Source organism: Pleuronectes platessa, chromosome 4, assembly GCF_947347685.1.
Source record: "Pleuronectes platessa chromosome 4, fPlePla1.1, whole genome shotgun sequence".
NCBI classification, from domain to species: domain Eukaryota; kingdom Metazoa; phylum Chordata; class Actinopteri; order Pleuronectiformes; family Pleuronectidae; genus Pleuronectes; species Pleuronectes platessa.
Window position 1 is genome coordinate 9,762,206 of NC_070629.1, and position 18,705 is coordinate 9,780,910.

An 18,705-nucleotide genomic window follows, 5' to 3' on the forward strand; every position below is an offset into this window, starting at 1 on the left:
TTGTTTGTTGTTTTCATGTTTGCAAAGAAAACAAATTAATTCACCTAGGTCCTTCAACCTGCCGGTTTTGTCCAATTTAGAACCTAAATATTTGTGACAGTTCTGTCCAAAAGTTTAAGGATTTGAACTGAAATGACCCCGTTTCCTGCTTTAGTGTGAGAATCCCACACTAACCTTTATCCAATGGGTTGTTTCCTCTAGTTCATCCCTTGTTGGTGGGATCAGAAGTTGAGTGAATGGATCCAAACAAGCCAGACCTTCATGGTATGACGGGTGTTCCTTGGCTGGGGCGTGGAAGAGGACTACAGCCAGAGGAGCTGCTTCTGGGACGTAGCAGAGGGCTGCTGCTCCCAACAGAAGGTCCTGGTGCAGGACGAGCCAGAGGCTTCCCCATTCCTAGCAATGCCCCACAGGGTCGAGGCGTAAATGTACCCATTACTGAACCTGGGCTTGGAAGAGCAAGGGGACTGCTGGGGCAGTCTGATGATGGAGGATTTGGACGAGCCAGAGGACTGCTCCTCCCAACAGCTGAACCCAAGGTAGGACTGGCGAGAGGTGCTATCCACCCTAGTCTGCAGCCACAGCATGGACCAACACCACCGCCACGCCTTATAGAAGAGACCTTGACTTTGCGAGCAAAAGAGGTGGGAACACGCATAGGTCTGCACTCGTATACTTTTGCTTGTTTTAATTTCCTCAATATTATTATACAACCCATTGTAATTATTTGTCTGCTTACAGGTCGACATGCCCACCCATGGTCAAGGATCAACGTTGATCTCCATGTTTAGAGGAATGGGCATTGAGCCCTCCCTGACTTCATGGGGAAGAGGAGCACTACCAGTTGTTGGTATTTAAAACTTGTTACATATATTAGGCCTTGGTTTATTGATAAATATTGTTAACTACTGTGCAGTGCTTTTCAAAGAATTGATTGAATCTGCCGGTAGCATGGGTCTACCTCAGTTAGCTATTAACAGAGCCTAGAGTGACTAGAGAGGGAAGACAAATACTAGCATGTGATAGAACTTCATTAAATGCAAACCATTCTATCCCAAGCTTTTTGATCCATATAAATGGTTATAGTATAGCCATTACACTCCTGGTCACTGTATGTGCTGAATAGCAAGAATTGATTTGTTAAATTTCATTGTAGGAAGAGGTGCAACTGGAGATATGGAAGAGTTGAAGCTGCACGATGCTCCAGCTGGTCTCAGTAGCCCAGAGAGTGTTGGCCAGCCTGAAGAGGTGATTGGAAGAGGACACAGGTAGGAAATGATTGCCTGATTAACAGGATTTTTTCTAGATATTTACTCCAAACAACTGATTATGTCATGAAGAAAAGATTTGGGAAAAATATTGAATCCTCTATATTAAATTCTGTTGTCATCAGGTTGACCGGTATGGTGCATACATTGTAGGTTTGGCATCGACATGCTTATTTCACTCTGTAGCTTTTGTAGACAAGATCAGTCAAATTGAAAAAGTGCTTTCGTATGTGGGAAACTTTTGCTTGTGTGAGATCAGCTCAGACTCCTCAAGGTGACAGATATTTCAGTTATGCGTAGTTCCTCCTCATGATTTGTAGAGAAATTCTTGTTGGATCTTTGAAATATTGACTGTAAAAACGTCAAATCGGATTTGTCTTCGCATAAATGTAGCCTGTACCAATACTTTGAATTCTTGCAATTTATTTTCAATATAAATTGTGATGTGTTACCCTGGGTTTTGTGTCATTTGACCTATTACAGTTTCCTTGGACGAAATTTGCCGCCACACACTATGGTTGGGCTTGGAAGAGCAGCGATGCCCCAGCTTGGAGTAGGAAGAGGACGTCCCTTACTTCCTTCTTTCCCTCCAGGTCGTGTCGAGTCGGTTTCTGTTGCCTCTGAACCACAACCAGCCCTACACTCTCAGCCTTCCCATGCAGGTAGGGAAACTTTGAAAAATTATTCTGCCTATTCAGGGACATTCTTTCTTTAAGATGGGTTGAAGTGGATATTTATGCTTCGGGAATTATAATGGGAAAGTAGTTAAAAATGTCAAGAAAGTTTAATCTGCAGCTTCTTTTCAACTTTTCCCATGCATGAGCTAATGGTTTAAGTTAAAATGTGAGCTCCATCAATAAATTGTCTAATGAAAAATAAATCATGTGAAACAGCCATGCCCCCTGTGCCCTCCACCCATGATGTCCTCGAGCTTTCTTCTTTTGCACCAGCAACAAAACAGCTGAAAATGGAGTCAGTCCCGTGAGTATACTATCTGTCCTTCTCCATTACCTCCCAAGGAACCTAAACACCAAGCTGAGCTCCAGGCAGGTGGTTGAGAAACGAAATGCAAACTTGTTCCCTTACAGTTAAGATCACTTTAAACCCTAAACAATTCATTTATGCAATAAATATAGATATGTTGAGTTTTTTGCATTTGATCAGTTGGCCCCTTTTCTGAATGTCCATTCTTTTCAGTGAGCCACTAATTAAGGCTGGAACAAAAGGAGCTCCAATAACGATTGGCTCAAACCACATCTCCATTCGCTGCAAGAATGACGCTGTTTATCAGTACCACGTCACATTCACGTAAGTATCATGTGATTGATTGTTGTTTTTTTTCAACGGAATATGGTTGAGTGCTGATTAAATTTTGAACCAAAATTTGAAACTTAAGCAAAGATTAACGAACAGGAGACGTGCTTAGCGCCACAATGCTCAAATCCGAATTGAGGAAGTCAGTCCATACCTAATGAATTTATTCTTTGAAGTCATGTGCATTTCTGATCATGTACTTTCAGTCCGAATGTTGAATCAATGTCGATGCGTTTCGGCATGTTGAAAGATCACCGCCCAACCACAGGGGATGTAGTGGCTTTTGATGGCTCCATACTGTACCTGCCTGTAAAGCTGGATAACGTGGGTATCAGTGATTATTTTTGTGTTTGTTTGACTAATGTGTTAATTGTAAATTTATAATTTTTTAGTTGATTTAAATTGTTAATGTATGCATATGACTGAATTCCTGTTATTGTCTAAACCCTACTGTACCTTTTTGAAGTGTATGACAGATTTTTTTCACTGTGCAATGTAAGATCAATCACAATGCAAGATCTAACAGAGATTGACCTGTTTGTTTGTTTGTTTGGATTGTTGTATTTTGGTATAAAGGTGGTTGTCCTCAAGAGTGTGAGACGGACTGATGACGAGGAAATACAAATACGAATCCAGATGACGAAGATTCTGCCTCCCAACTCAGATCTATGCATCCCTTTCTACAATGTGGTGCTCAGGAGGTATTTAAAAAAAATATATATATATATAAATTATCACTTTAAAATACATGTTGATCACTATGTTATTATATTTAGGATATTAGTTTCTTATTTAAGGATAATTTTCCTGCATTCAGCTGTGTTCATTGCTGTAAATGTGCTGTTTGTTCTCTATATGACTTATCCAATTTAACAGACATAAAGATTCAGATTTATGCAAATACCACTGTACAAATTCCATATTTTACTGAGAAACTTCTAAAGCAAACCGCCTTTAAAAAGGGAGACTTTATTCAAATTGCAATGTCCTACTACTTTTATTTTATGAACTTTAATAAATGGGAGAAATAAACTATTTATAGCATGTGCAAATGTTTTGGTTAATGCAGTGCTTAAAACAGTTTTTCTTTGACGCTTTCCATAACAGTTTTGGTGATTGTCGTCAAGGAGCTCGGTTTAAGCATGGGTTGAGCTGCGTCTTGAAACCTTGTTATACATCTTTTCTGATGCGGTAGTCAGAAAAAACATGAAAGATTCAGTGTGAATTAAAAATGTCTTTTTTTAATCACAAATTACATGGCTGTAAAGACACTGAGATAATGTGCAAAGGCAGAGGGAGTGCACATGTTTCAGTCCATGTTGGACTCTCATAAGTGCAGAATTAGGCAGGCTACTGGTTCACCATGTTTATAGGTACATCGTACTGGTGCAACTCGTCATTCATAAAGAGCTTCCTGGCATTGTGAACCATGTAATTTTACGCATTGAGAACTTTTTATAGCCTCCCCCGCTCAAGTTTAATTTTCATATCCAAAGTAAAGGTTTTTTTAGACGAGCCCATAGTTAGTGTTACCACAAGGTTTGAAGTGTGAGATATGATCAGCTCGTCATAAGCTGACCATTAGAAATGAAAGACTCAACGATGAACCAGTAGTAATATCATACAAGTCCTAAAAATTAAATTAAGACCTAAATTGTTAATGAACTAAGTTTTAAACATATTATAGTTTGGAGCCAAACTTTTCACATACCTCAATAACTTTTTTCTTTCTTGTTTCCAGTTTGTAAAATTAATAGATTAACATTTCAAGAAAGGTATCTCAAAAATCAGAACCACAGGTGTCCAAACATCTGCATACAGCTGTGTTCTACTGATCTGTCTCACACTCAACCAGACTGCAGCAGAAAATGTAATACTTTTCTCTATGTAAAAGCCCTTCAATGAAATAACCTTACCATCACAACCTTCTTACTCATGTAACTAGTTGGACGGTTTGATGACGGCACATGACCCTGTTTTGTTCTTGTTTTCTAAGGGTAATGAAAATAGTTGGACTGAAGTTGGTGGGCAGAAATCATTACGATCCAGAGAGCGCAGTCATTCTCGCCAAACATCGGTTAGTAATGAGTTGAGTTTAACACAATAGGGCAGACACCACTGATATCATGACCTATTCAGTCATTACATCATCTATTTGTCTGTTTGTTTAGGCTTCAAGTGTGGCCAGGCTATTCAACATGCATCAAGCAGACAGACGGAGGCCTGTTCCTGTGTGTGGATATATCTCACAAAGTCTTGCGGAATGACTCTGTGCTGGATGTCATGTGAGTTCAAACAGCAAATCTAAAACATACATTTAGCTGTTAAAGTAAGTGCAAGCTTTTATCTAAAAGTTTAATTGAGTAATTTTTAGGGCTGAACGATTTGGGGAAATAATCTAATTGTGATTTATATTTTAAATATTGCGATTGCGATTTAATATGTGATTTTTTTATTTTATCCTCTTTCCCCCCCCCCAAAAAAAACATAATGAATGATTTAAATATGACCAACACAATATTAGATACATTTACTGTACAATATTCTTTTTTGTATAGTAAAGTAAAGTTTTTTAAAAACCTGTGTGCAAAATTTACCATCTTGAGAAAAACATTTTTTAAATTATAGGTGTCTGACTGCTCCCAAGTCAGTAACATTTCCAGTGTTGGGAAGGATACTTTCTAAACGTATTCCGTTACAGAATACAAAATACATGCCCAACAATGTAATCTGTAACGTATTCCATTACATTAACTAATCTGAGTAACTGTATTCTGAATACTTGGATTACTTCCACATTGAATTGCATTTTACAATCGTAGGAATGCGGCGTTGTTATAGTAAGTGGAGCAGCAGCAGTTTAAGCTCTGTGTCCGCGGATGCGGCGGGCCAGCTGGATGCGCTGGAAGGGCAGCTTGCGGATCAGCAGCTACGTAGATTCCCGTTCATGTCCGGGTGGTCGTGCAGCAGTATAGAGGCGCCGGGCTTCAGCAGGAACACCCCCATGCTGAACACCTCCGTCTCACAGATGTGCATGTAGGTGACCGGGGGGCTCTGGAGCCGCGCCGCCCCGGAGCTCGGCTTGCTTTTCCGGGGAGCGATTTTCAGGTCAGCCGCCCGCACCGTGGCCACCGGCGAGATGAGCTTGCTCTGTGAGTCCGACACGTCAGCCGAAGACTTTAGGACCCTGTAGGTGATGCAGGCCTGCTTCGCTATCTTCTGGATCGGAGGAGTTTTGTGGTCCCGCGGCATTCTTGCTGCGGTTGAGGAGAGCATCCCAGAGCCCTACTCTCTTTCGCACGTTTTAATCGCGCATGTTGCAATAATAAAATCACATTTTATCATATCGCGATTTTATCGCAAATGCAATTAATCGTTCAGCTCTAGTAATTTTTCAGAATATAATATTCGTTACACACAGTAACTTTTTCTTAAGAATCACAATTTGTCTTTTCATTGCAAGTAACCTGCTGGCTGGAAGGAGGTCTACTGATCAAAAATAATAAATCCTATTGGATACTAAAAAAAATGAGGGTAGCATCTTTGATAAGGGTACTCGCACATGCTCATGCATGTTTCAACATTGAAAATACCATCACTACACAGGGCCATATAAATGTCATATACTGTGATGTAGTCATACATATTTAAAAACTAGGTTTGACATTCTTGTCCTCAGAGACAGAACTGTGAAAACCTTGACTACTATAACGCTACCCACTCTGAGTGTGCAGATGAAGGGGTGAGTCAAGGGGCAACGACTTGACAAATGCAACAGGCTTGTTTTTTTCTATAGATTATTTGTGAACAGCTATAATCTTGTCATGGCTATGGCTGTTCTGTTTGAAAAGACAAGGAACTGGGCCTTGTATTAAAACTAGAAAAGGGGAAAACTGACTAGTGGCCCTTGCTTTCTGCCAGGAACATGTTGTACCAGCAGAGCAGGGAGAACTTCCAAGACGAGTGCACCAAAGAACTGATTGGCAGCATTGTCATCACCCGCTACAACAACCGCACCTACCGCATTGATGACATTGAGTGGAGCAAGTCGCCTAAAGATACATTCACTTTGATGGATGGCACAAAAACCACGTTTGTGGAATACTACAGGTGAGACTGCTCTTTTCCTGAATTTGGAACTGAGTAACGTATGTCGATGACAGCCTATTTCAGAGCAGCAATGAAAGCCTTTCTTATATTTTGCTTTTGCTTAGTTTTTTGTTGTTTTTTTGCTTTGCATTGACATTCCACATTTTAACAGCAAGAACTATGGGATAACAATCAATGAGATGGATCAACCCCTACTCATGCATCGACCTAAGGAGAGGTCCAAGCCCGGAGGAAAGGTAAAACCCCTCTTAAGCATCTGTCATTGTAAGAAGCAACAGTCAGGTTTAATCATGACTGAACTGAATTTTAACTTTACTTAACCTCTTCACGGTGGAGCACTCAGCTGATGTGACATGAATTGTTGCATCACTATGCCACCTTGTGGCTACAATGTGTCCTGAATTTTGTTGGATCTTGTCGGGCCTTGTAAATGCACAAAAATATATCAAATAATTGCTCATAACAGCTTTCCCACATTTTTCCAGGTGAGTGTGTCTTATATGGGGAAAAGGGGTTTTCCATCAACAGTAGACACAATTAATACTTACACAAATGAATACTGCAGGTTGTCCATTAGTTCACCAGAAATGCAATGACACTAAGAAAAATTTATTTTTGTGTTTTTTACAGCAAATCATTACTGGAGAGATCCTTTTAGTGCCAGAGCTTTCCTTCATGACAGGAATCCCTGACAAAATGAGGAAGGACTTCCGAGCTATGAAGGTAAATTTGATGTTCTTGTTCTGTTATTCGAATCTCACAACAATACTTCATTTAGAGACTGTAAACCATAGGTGAGTCAAAGCTAATTTTGTATGAAGTTCAGTGTGGTTAGTCACTGCTGTAGTAGTATCTACAGTCACGCCCTCACTCCCGGAACCCCTCACCCAGAGCCGGGTGTGTCCGGGTTCCCCTCCGCGTGGACTAACGGTCCGTGTGCGGACATGAAGCCGAGCAGCGGAGGCTAGCTTCGGGCTGCCTCCTCCAGCTGCTAACATCCTCGCTGTGCTGCGTTCAGGGCAACTCGGGTATTCCGACCTCCTGCCACAGAGCGAACATGAAATAGTTTTCATTGATGAAAAAATAATGTCATCGATGAAATTCTTAATGATCAATTAATCGATCGTCGATTAATTATGCCCATCCCTGAAAGATATATATATATATATATATATACATACAGTGGATATAAAAAGTCTAAACACCCCTGTTCAATCTCAAGGTTTTTGTGATGTAAACAAATGAGACAAAGATAAATCCTGTCCAAACTTTTTCCACCTTTAATGTGTCCTATAAGGTGAACAATTCAGTTGAAAAACCATCTGAAATCTTTTAGGAGGAAAAATAAAAAATATAAAACTTACCATAACCTGGCTGCATAAGTGTGCACACCCTTAATCTAATACTTTGTTGAGGCACCTTTTGATTTTATTACAACACTCAGTCTTTTGGGGTAGGAGTCTAATAGCATGGCACATCTTGACTTGGCAATATTTTCCCACTCTTCTTTGCAAAAGGGCTCCAAATCTGTCAAATTACGAGCACATCTCCTGTGCACAGCCCTCTTCTGATCACCCCACAGATGTTCAGTTGGAATCAGGTCTGGGGTCTGGCTGGGTCATTCCAAAACATGAATCTTCTTCTAGTGAAGCCATGTTTTTGTTGATTTGGATGTGTGCTTTGGGTCATTGTTATGCTGATAGGTGAAATTCCTCTTCATCTTCAGCTTTCTAACGGAAGCCTGAAGGTTTTGTGCCAAAACTGACTGGTTTTTCTTAACTGTTTATAATTCCCTCCACCTTGACTAAGGCCCCTGTTCCAGCTGAAGTAAAACAGCCCCAAAGCATGATGCTGCCACCACCATGCTTCACTTCGGGTGATGTGCAGTGTTGTTTTTGCGCCAAACTTACCTTTTGGAATTATGGCCGAAAAGTTCAACCTCGGTTTCATAAGACCATAACACATTTTCCCACATGCTTTTGGAGACTTCATGTATGTTTTTGCAAAATTTAGCCGAACTTGGAGGTTTTTCTTGGTAAGAAAAGCTTCTGTCTTGCCACCCTGCCCCATAGCACAAACACATGAAGAATACGGAAGATTGTTGTCACATGTAGTACACAGCCAGTCCTTGCCAGAAATTCCTGCAGCTCCTTTAATGTTGCTGTCGGCCTCTTGGAAGCCTCCCTGACCGGTTTTCATCTTGTCTTTTCATCAATTTTGGAGGGATGTCCAGTTCTTGGTAATGTCAATGTTGTGCCATATTTTCTCCACTCGATGATGGCTGTCTTCACTGTGTTTCGTGGTATATCTAATACCTTGGAAATTATTTTGTACCCTTCTCCTGACTGATACCTTTCAATAATGAGATCCCTTTAATGCTTAGGAAGCTCTCTGCGAACCAAGGCTCTTGCTGTAAGTTGCAACTAAGAGAATGTCAGGAAAATCCTACTAGAACAGCTGAACTTTATTTAGGATTAATCAGAGTCACTGTAAATGATGGTAGGTGTGTACAGACTACATTTAAATGAGTTTGAATGTGATTGGTTAACTTTGAATACAGACACATCCCCAGTTATAAGAGGGTGTGCACACTTATGCAACCACATTATTTTAGTTTTTTATTTGTATTTTTCCCTCTAAAAGATTTCAGTTTGTTTTTTCAATTGAATTGTTCACGTAAAAGATCACATTAAAGGTGGAAAAAGTTCAGACAGGATTTATCTTTGTCTCATCTGTTTACATCACAAAAACCTTGCATTTTAACAGGGGTGTGTAGACTTTTTCTATCCACTGTATATCCTCTCTATACTGAGAGGATATATCCATCCCATTCATATTAATTAATTAATTATTATTATTAATTAAGGTTAACAAAATATAAGCAGCACTTCTGTATTATCCAGTACACAAATTATGGCCTCAAATAGAAAAAAGTCTAATGTTCATTTATGCCATTTTCTCACTTATACGTGGTCGTTAAAGTAAACATTACATGAACATAACAACAGTGGCAAATAAATAAGTTCTGCTTGTAAATAATCCTTATGATTTATACTTGGGTGGTGATAAATGGTAAATGAACCAGTCTAAACAAAGCACTCTGATGTTTATGCATCACGTGACCATACATTGCTGTTGCACTTGGGTGAAAAGTCACTGCTAATGTGCAGAGTTTGGGTCTCTGTCTAAAATCCTCCCACAAGATGATCCTGTGAAGTTGTAGCTGCAGCTTGTAGGCTTCTTTTATTTTTTAACTGGATGTCCACTTGGGTTAAAGAACAATCGAGTTTCATCAAAATCAAGAAGACTGTGTGGTTAGACCCAAGGAGATGAATCCTAATGGAAGGTAATTAACATTGGTCAGAATGTCCCAGCTCAGTATTGGCTGGTTTACTGCCCCCACTTAAAGAGATGTTGCTGCAGTGGATGCGATGCATTATAACAGACACGGCTAATCGATTACTTTATTAGTTGCCCACCTTTTTTTATAATCGATATATAGGGGTGCAACGATTATTCAACGTCAACAATAATCAATGACAAAAATGGTTGCAGACGAATTTACTCTACGATTCGTTGATTAGTCATAGCGCATGTTTTTCGTGCTGTGCAGCTGAACTAAACGTTGATTTACCGGAGGTGCTGATGGAAGTAGCTGAGGAGTGAGCCATCTCGCTTCCTTCCTATCTCTGAAAGTCGCGCATGTGCAATAGCGACAAAACATGGACCAATGGCGGCGTCCACTGCAACAGCATCGCGGGAAGAACTTCACCCTCAACATTGCCTGAAAAAAACTACGTGCAATATCTGTAGGGCGGACCTGCTCTCCATGGAAGCAGTACACAGGCGCATTTCAGGAGGAGGTTTGACATCGTAACGTAAACGATGCATTTTAATTTATTTTAAGTATCAGTACTTTGCCTGTTCTTGGTTTTTAATGGACAAAAACTTGATTTTTCTTAGCAAAGTTTATTAAAAGAAATTTTTTTAGTCTCGATCTTTATTGTCTTTATTTTCAGTCATCACATGCCTCGAACAACCTCAAGCTAAATTTAAAAGCTGTTGGCTAAATAAGAGCAACTGAGATTTGTGTCATTCATAATCCGATTAATCGATGACTAATCGACTATCAGATGTTAGTTGCAGTCCTATCAATATATAATTTCTCCAACCACAGAAGCAGTATTCAGACAAACTGTAAGACACAATAAATTGAGGTACTTTGTGCCTAAGATTAGAAAATTGAGAAACAAAATATCGTTCTGAAGGATCTGGGTTTTAAATTACTTTTATAAAAACTGGTAATAAAAAAAACTGACTGCACGTTTAATGAGACTATTTTTCATTTCTGTAGGACCTGACCATTCACATCAACATGAGCAGTGAGCAGCACACCCACTCAATAAAACAGCTTCTAAAGAACGTCAGCACTAACCCTGAGAGTCAGAAGGAGCTCAGCCGATGGGGACTGGAGATTGACTCCAAAATCTTAGTGGTAAGAATACAGAACACTTAGTAGTTTTGTTGACGGCCAAGACAATGGTATAACATGATCAATGCTATATTTGTTCAAGATCACACTCCCTCCTTTTAGTCTGACAATGCAGTGAATTCTGACTTAACTCTTCTTTGAATTTGAGCTGTGCTCTACTTTTGAATGTCAGTCTGCATAACATAAAAATGTAAAAGAAGTTTTGAAGTTCCCTTAAGACGTATTTTAATGTTCATGTTTACATAACCATTTCGTTATAGCTCACTAGAATTTGACATGTTGTGTAATGTATCCTTTGTTACAGTTCAAAGGGAGAACTCTGCCTCTTGAAACCATCTGCCTGCAGTCTTCGTCTTTCACCACGGGTGCTGATGTTTCCTGGTCCAGAGAGATTGTCAGGGATCCCTCAATCAGTTCTGTGAGTATATGAGATAACTTTGGCAGTGCCTTTTATTTTGGATTAACATAATTAAACTCATGGTAAAAAGAAAAAACAACAACTGGAAAGTTGAGCAAGTGAGGCAACAACATTCTCCAGCCTGTGCCTCTGCAGAGGTGACAGCCAGGGGCCGGAGGCATTATTTTTTCTGTCCGTCTCATTCTTGTGAATGAAAACATTATATTTTTACCTTGAAGAAATTTCTTCAAATTTCGAACAAACATTCAGTTGGACTCGAGGATGAACTGTTCAAGGTGACCTCCCAAAACCCATATTTGCATTGTGAGTGTCTTAAGGGCATCTCAAGAATCAATTCAAAGTTAACACAAATGTTTGAGCTCAAACATTAAGATCAAAGTGGCCTCATAAAACATGATTTGGCCTCTTTAACATTTCATCTCAGTTTTGCCTCTGTGGATTTTCAGTTGTCGCTTGGACTTAAGGATCAGTTGATTAAAGTCAAAGGTCATGATATCATCATGCAAGTCTGGATTGTATGTGAACTGCACTGGTTGGGGAAGGCATACAACCACAGGACGGTAACTTTTCCCAGAGTCAATAGCTGGCTTATGGTCATCTTAATTTCCAAAACTGTTTGTAGTGATGATGGCCACAGTTTTTATCTGCCCTCCTCAGTGAATCGCAACAGAATCAAAATGTCAGCTCTGAGATTGGATTTTCACATGTAATGCTGCACACAAGTGGAAAAAACTGCGTTAAAGTGTGAACTTAGATGAGCTAATCACCCTTTATCCATTAGAAATATTTTAGCTGACTCAGTGCAATGTCAACGTGTTGCTTTGTTTCTTCATCTTACTCCTTAGATCCCCTTGAACATCTGGGCCATCTTCTACCCCCGGCGCTGTGCCGAGCAGGCTGAGGAGCTGGTCTCCACTTTTAAAAAGGTGGCCGGGCCTATTGGGATGCGACTGGAACGACCCATTTGTGTGGAGCTGAAGGATGATCGCACTGAGAGTTACGTCAAGAGCATCCATTGTCAGCTCACCAGTGAAGTATGACATTAACATGTAAAAAAATGTAAAGAGACAAATGTTGGGATTTAAATGCAACATGGAGAAGTCATAATAGAGCTAAACCTAATCTAGTGGCACATGTTTAAAGTGTTTGCATTTCTGACATTTGATGTCTTGAAACAGGATCAACATAACACTAAAGACATACAGAGGAATATTAATTACTTTACAGTGGCTGCAGTTATTATAGATTGATAAGTGATTAGATATTTATACCTAGATATAATGCCTTTCATCCACAAGCAAACCCTTGTGACTAATAACAGTTACTTGAATCTAAAACGCAAGTTCTTTCTCTATTTTTAACTACATATCTGCTACACAAACGAGAACACAAAATGACTGACAGTCGTTTCTGCCTTGTTGCCAAGGGCAACCATAGCAAATGTAAAGCGCTTAATAGTTTTACATGTTTTTAGCCTATTTCGTCCAAACTGCACTGATGTGTCTTCTAATTATTTTATGAAACATTGTTTTCTCCAGGCAGATGGAAAACCATTTAAAATCCAAACCGTGACTTAATCTTTTGGCATTTTGTCCATCTTTGAATGCTGTGGTTTTTCAGCACGTAAGATGTAAATGTATATATCTGCTCAAGTTTGTTTTGTTTTTTGACCTTGTTAAAATTGATTGTGTGTAACCATCTTTTCTCATCTGTTTTGCAGCCCAACATGCAGCTAGTAGTTTGTATCATGGTCGGCAACAGAGACGATCTGTACAGTGCCATAAAAAAGCTCTGCTGCATTAAAAGTCCCATCCCATCCCAGGTTTGTAGTCTTTATGCATGGTTGTATTAGTGTTAGAGGATAACAATGTATGTTGTAAATGTTTTTTATATATATATTTTGTGCCATATTAAAGCATGTTCTTTTTATCACTTGTTATTGTCAGGCCATCAACATTCGGACAATTTCCCAGCAACAGAAGCTGAAGAGCGTTGCCCAAAAGATACTCCTGCAGATGAACAGCAAGTTAGGAGGAGAGCTGTGGACCATCAACATTCCTCTGGTGAGTATAACGCAGGGACTTAAGAGCTCTGTGGCTCAAATAGATATCTGTCTTTTAGTCTGCAAGTCTGAAAACTGGCCTCTGGAATCTAAGTGTTATCACTTGGTAATAGTAGTGTGCAACAGTGAGTACATAATCAACTCCCGGTGACCTGACCACCCACCAACTTTTTTTATCAGAAGATTTTTGATCTTTAATGCCTGATCGAGTCTTAAAAAGCTCAGGAAGATCACAGTTTATCTATTGGCACTGAACAATGAGGAAAATATCATGGTGGGTACTCTGGAAATTATGCACCATATTTGAAGAGGAAATTGTTCAGATTCATGTAGGGCTGGGCAATACAACGATATCAATAATTATCACAATATAACTTTTCTTCAATATAACGTTGATAGAACTCATCCCTTCCATGTTTTTACTGTCCGCTTGCCCTGTGTCGGAGTCTCTGTCAGTCTGCTTCCTCCGCATCTCCTCTCTGACGTGCGCTCACTTAAAACTTTACCAATAAAAACCATCACTGGTCACAAGTTTAGCTTGCACGCACACACACACTCACACACACCTACAGACAGAAGTTCCTCCTGCAGATTACGACACAACGCTGTGTTTTACCTTATTTGTTGCAGAAGAAGCGACTCCCGGTTTACCCAGGAACATGAATATGAATGCCACAGGTTTATATAAAGATCAGTTCTAAGTGTGACCGATTAGAAAACATCAGAGGAGCAGAGTAATTTTTTGACCGGCACAGTAGTAGCCTTAGGGGCGCTGATTTAAGATCAGATGAGATCAAACTTTACTTATCAACACAACGGGGAAATTGAGTTGTTAGAGCAGCAGGCATGTCAGAATGAGGTAGACAAGGGAATAAAAGAAAATACAAAAAAGCAATAGAAGAAAAAATTATTTTATCAATAACTATGCTGGGTATGTACATTATTTTCAACTTTTCACAGTAGCGCTCTGTATGAAATGTTAAAGGTAAAGTGCAGTGGCACAGGATGATTATATGAGCATGTAAAATCAGTTTTGTGCATAGGAAAAAATTTAAGAATATTGTAGAAAAACAAATGTGCAAAACATTTATTTTCAGGTTATCGGATTTATATCGCAATATATATCCATATAGACTGATATGGAACATTTTCCATATCGCCCAGCCCTAGATTCATGTGGAAATATGAGATTTTAACATTGCAGTGGATGGAGATATAATTAACCCCTGTCTTGAGTAGAAAAACCTCATGGTTGTTGGAGTTGATGTCCACCATGACACCAGCAAGAAACATCAGTCAATCATGGGCTTTGTTGCAAGTGTGAACAGGTAAAAACTTTTTCTTTGTTTGTGTAGATTCAATGTTTCCTCTGCAGTTGTGTGTCTCATGGAACTCAAAGTGCAACCTGTAAAACATGTTACAGGATTGCACCATGAAGAAAACGAGTTTCTTCTTAAATAACTGGAACGACCAGATTTATGAAGACAAACCATAAATATGTGGTATAAATGTTTGTGTTTTACTGAATAACCACGTGTTCCACCTCTTTCTTGCACTGCTTTTAAAAGAGCAGTGTTGCTATCTCAACACCATATGCATTTGATGTTTTCCTATCCAGCTCAATGACCCGCTGGTACTCAAGAGTCACTTTCCAGTCACCCACTGAGGAACTGATAAAGGGCTTCAGAGTTTGCTTACTGGCTGCATTGCAGAAGTACTACGAGGTAGATTCTACTAACACTCAAAAAATGTCAATTCAACCACTGGGATCATCTCCTCCTTGTATTCTCTTTTCCTCTGATCTGGTTCAGAGTTTTGCTAAAAGTATTGTTGCAATCTTTGTCTAGAGATATCAGCATAAAGTAAAATGATAGGTGTAAATGCAGAAAAGGGATGTTTAGATTGAATGGAAATTGAACAACTTTAGTTTAATTACCAACTTCTATATAACACATAACTGTATGTTTGTCTGTACAGGTGAACCACAACTTGCCAGAGAAGATTGTTGTGTACCGGGATGGTGTGTCAGATGGCCAGCTGAAGACCGTGGAGCAGTACGAGATCCCACAGCTAATCAAATGCTTTGAGAACTTCCCCAGCTATGAGCCCAAGCTAGTCTTCATTGTGGTGCAAAAGCGCATCAGCACCACCCTGTACTCCTGCACTTCAAACAATTTTGGCACTCCTCCACCTGGGACTATTGTTGATCACACCCTCACTCACTCAGACAGGTCAGTCTATGTGAACAAGTTGTCTAGATCCTTATTTAAGCTCTTAGTTTTATCACAATTAAAATGTTTATCAGATGTACAGATGCTGCATTGAAGTTTTTTGGAAGGATTTTTTTTAAATCACATACAATCAAAGCAGCAGTCATTGTTCACCTTGTTCAAAGGTTGTAGGGTAAAACGTTTTTTCCAAGGCACAGTTTCAAATATGGTCCTGTGTATGTTTTTTATATCCTTCTGTGGAAAAACTCCACTGTGCAAAAAGCTATGTAATCTGTATACTTACAACAGTCATAACTGTGGTTTCAGTCTGTATCCAGCTTTAGGCCATAGATGGCATATATGACAATGTGGAGTGAGATGGTTTGTGAGGGGGCTGAATATACTACACAATTAAATTAGCATATCATGAAAATATTGTAATTGATGCTCGAAGAAGACAGGCGAGCCCGACATCACAGGGTAGCAGAAGAGGAGCACGGTTTTTTATCAGTTTTTTTTACTTGTGTACATCAAAAAGCTTCAGCCCCAACTCCTGGCAAGAGTAGTAAATATGTGCACTTTGATAAGGCAACCATCAAAGACTTGGGTGTATCTGATGTTAGCTACACAACATTTTAACCATGAAATGATTTTTATTTATTCAGGGTGGACTTCTATCTGATGGCACATCACATTCGCCAGGGCTGTGGACTTCCAACACATTACATCTCTTTGTACAACACAGCGAACCTCTCACCAGACCATTTACAAAGGTAGTGATAAAACATGTTCTTTTCCACTAAGGATCTTTCTACCTTGTGCTCTTATAAATTCATAACATTTAGCCAATTCCATATATAAGTGGATGAGTAAATAATTTGTTGGCCAGCTTTTAAATATTTAGAATATAAAGAACAAAGGTTTGGCAAATCAAGATCCCTGAAGATAAGCATTGGCTGTGGCAACAATCACAGATAATATCCATGCACATATCAAGTGTTTTTCAAGGTTTTCCTCAAGATCCATCTTCTCATCAAGAACTTGCAACATGTCCTGTCACCTGGTTTTTACTGCTACTTGCCATTTCAAACGTGTAATGCTGCAGCTTTATAGGTTACAGGTGAAGAAAGCAATACCATTATTGGATATGTAACAAGATTATTTTTCATTTATCTAACTCGGTCCATCCACATTGTGCCGTTGGATTTATAGATTGTTGCTATACATTGAAGAAACTGCTGAAGTTCTTCATGCATCTTTTCTTATTAACATCGTCATCTTATAAGACTCACAAACACACTGTCATCGGACACGTGTAAACTCAGACTAAGTAAAAACAATTTCTTGAACACAAATATGTTAATTTGCACACAGCGATGAAGTGAGATCAAATCATAAGTGTTCACAGCTCTTCCACAATTGCATTCGCCAATTCTGGCGTGACCATATGCATTGAACTCTTAGGCGTTGGTGCATGAATAGCCATGAAAGTTTGTGTACTTATTGTTTTCTACAATTTGGGAACAAAGTGCATTAGCATTTCCTTTCTTTGTATTGTGCGATACAAACTCGTCAGAAACCTGACAGGCAAGACAGTTTGGATTCTAATGAGCTTGTTTCAGGTGTGTTTGTGACATGACTCATCAGAGGAGAAAAACAGACAAAGTCCTCTACTGCCATTGAGAAGGAAGTAATTGCCTTTTTTCTGGTGGGTTTATCCATGTTTATAAATCTGGTGTGCACCTTCCAATTTTAGTGTAAAAATAGGGTAATATAAACAGCATTCTAGTATAAGCTGAAAGAAAACTGCATTACAAATGAGGAACAAGAAGACCCTCACTAGCAGACTGGGGGAAAAAGTGATCAAATCTGTGCGGAAACGTCTGTTGTGGTGTTAATTTGAATGTTGCTGTTATTGTATGTATTGTTTTGATATATTTTTAGGTCAAGGGAAATGTGTAATGTCATTGTTTTATCAGTTCCAAAACAAATGTGCTTTTTCTTTTGTCCAAACACCAGGCTGACTTTCAAGATGTGCCATTTGTACTGGAACTGGCCGGGCACCATTCGTGTTCCAGCACCATGCAAGTACGCCCACAAACTGGCTTTCCTATCTGGCCAGTTCCTGCACTCTGAGCCAGCCATCCAGCTATCAGACAAGCTCTTCTTCCTTTGAGCTGTACCAGTCACTGCCACAAACAAACTGCTCAAGTTACAGCAAAACCAGCCATGAAGAGAGACAGTATGGAAAGAAGAGAATGACAACAACTCAATTGTATTCATGAGGGATTCATTATTGACATGTGGTACTTAAACCTTTAAAATTTGGATAGTAGATTGTTCACAGGCTTTATCAGATGTCTCCCACGTTAGCAGGAAAAATGTTTAAAGCCAGTCTATGTAGAGTGTAGAATTGTTTTTTTTATACAGATTTAATCCAACGGTTTGGGACAGTTTGATATTTGTATTTGTGTTTTAAGCATTATGTCATGGCTGCATGTCGAGTTACGTGGGATTATACTGTAGTTTATTTTTGATGCCCATTTCACCCACTGGTTGGAGAGTTTAGTGGAGATAGTTTATTTACATTTTAAGCAATATATTACTGTGACTGCACATTTACTGCAAGTGTTTGGTTTGTTCTTGTCATTAAAGTCACTTATTGTGCAGTTGAGTGACTTTTCACCAGAAACAGACGTTGTTCGGACACGGCTATTCTCAGTGCAACTTCAGACACATTTTCCACAAAATACGAAGAGCTCTCTTGGTGCTACTCTGTTTCAATAAACATCTTTCCTTTTTACACCTCTGCTCCCACCTGCAACACTGAG

At 39.3% G+C, this 18,705-nt stretch overlaps 1 protein-coding gene across 2 annotated transcripts; it reads left to right on the forward strand.

Moving 5' to 3' along the window:
• The first annotated feature begins 236 nt into the window (after positions 1-236).
• Positions 237-18,095, forward strand: piwil2 (piwi-like RNA-mediated gene silencing 2). Of its 2 annotated transcripts, none has more exons than XM_053421172.1 (23): positions 237-655; positions 738-850; positions 1,157-1,268; positions 1,752-1,933; positions 2,162-2,249; positions 2,466-2,576; positions 2,789-2,906; positions 3,159-3,283; positions 4,579-4,659; positions 4,754-4,867; positions 6,504-6,692; positions 6,844-6,928; positions 7,323-7,415; positions 11,047-11,187; positions 11,489-11,602; positions 12,448-12,636; positions 13,323-13,424; positions 13,549-13,665; positions 14,904-14,992; positions 15,283-15,388; positions 15,642-15,895; positions 16,540-16,647; positions 17,894-18,095. In XM_053421172.1, exons 1-23 carry the CDS (start codon positions 237-239, stop codon positions 18,048-18,050), a joined length of 3,207 nt encoding a protein of 1,068 aa, XP_053277147.1. In that variant the 3' UTR covers positions 18,051-18,095. The 2 variants fall into 2 exon arrangements, with proteins under 2 accessions (XP_053277147.1, XP_053277148.1); XM_053421173.1 differs by having other exon boundaries at positions 237-644; positions 742-850; positions 1,752-1,930.
• The last annotated feature ends 610 nt before the right edge of the window (positions 18,096-18,705 follow it).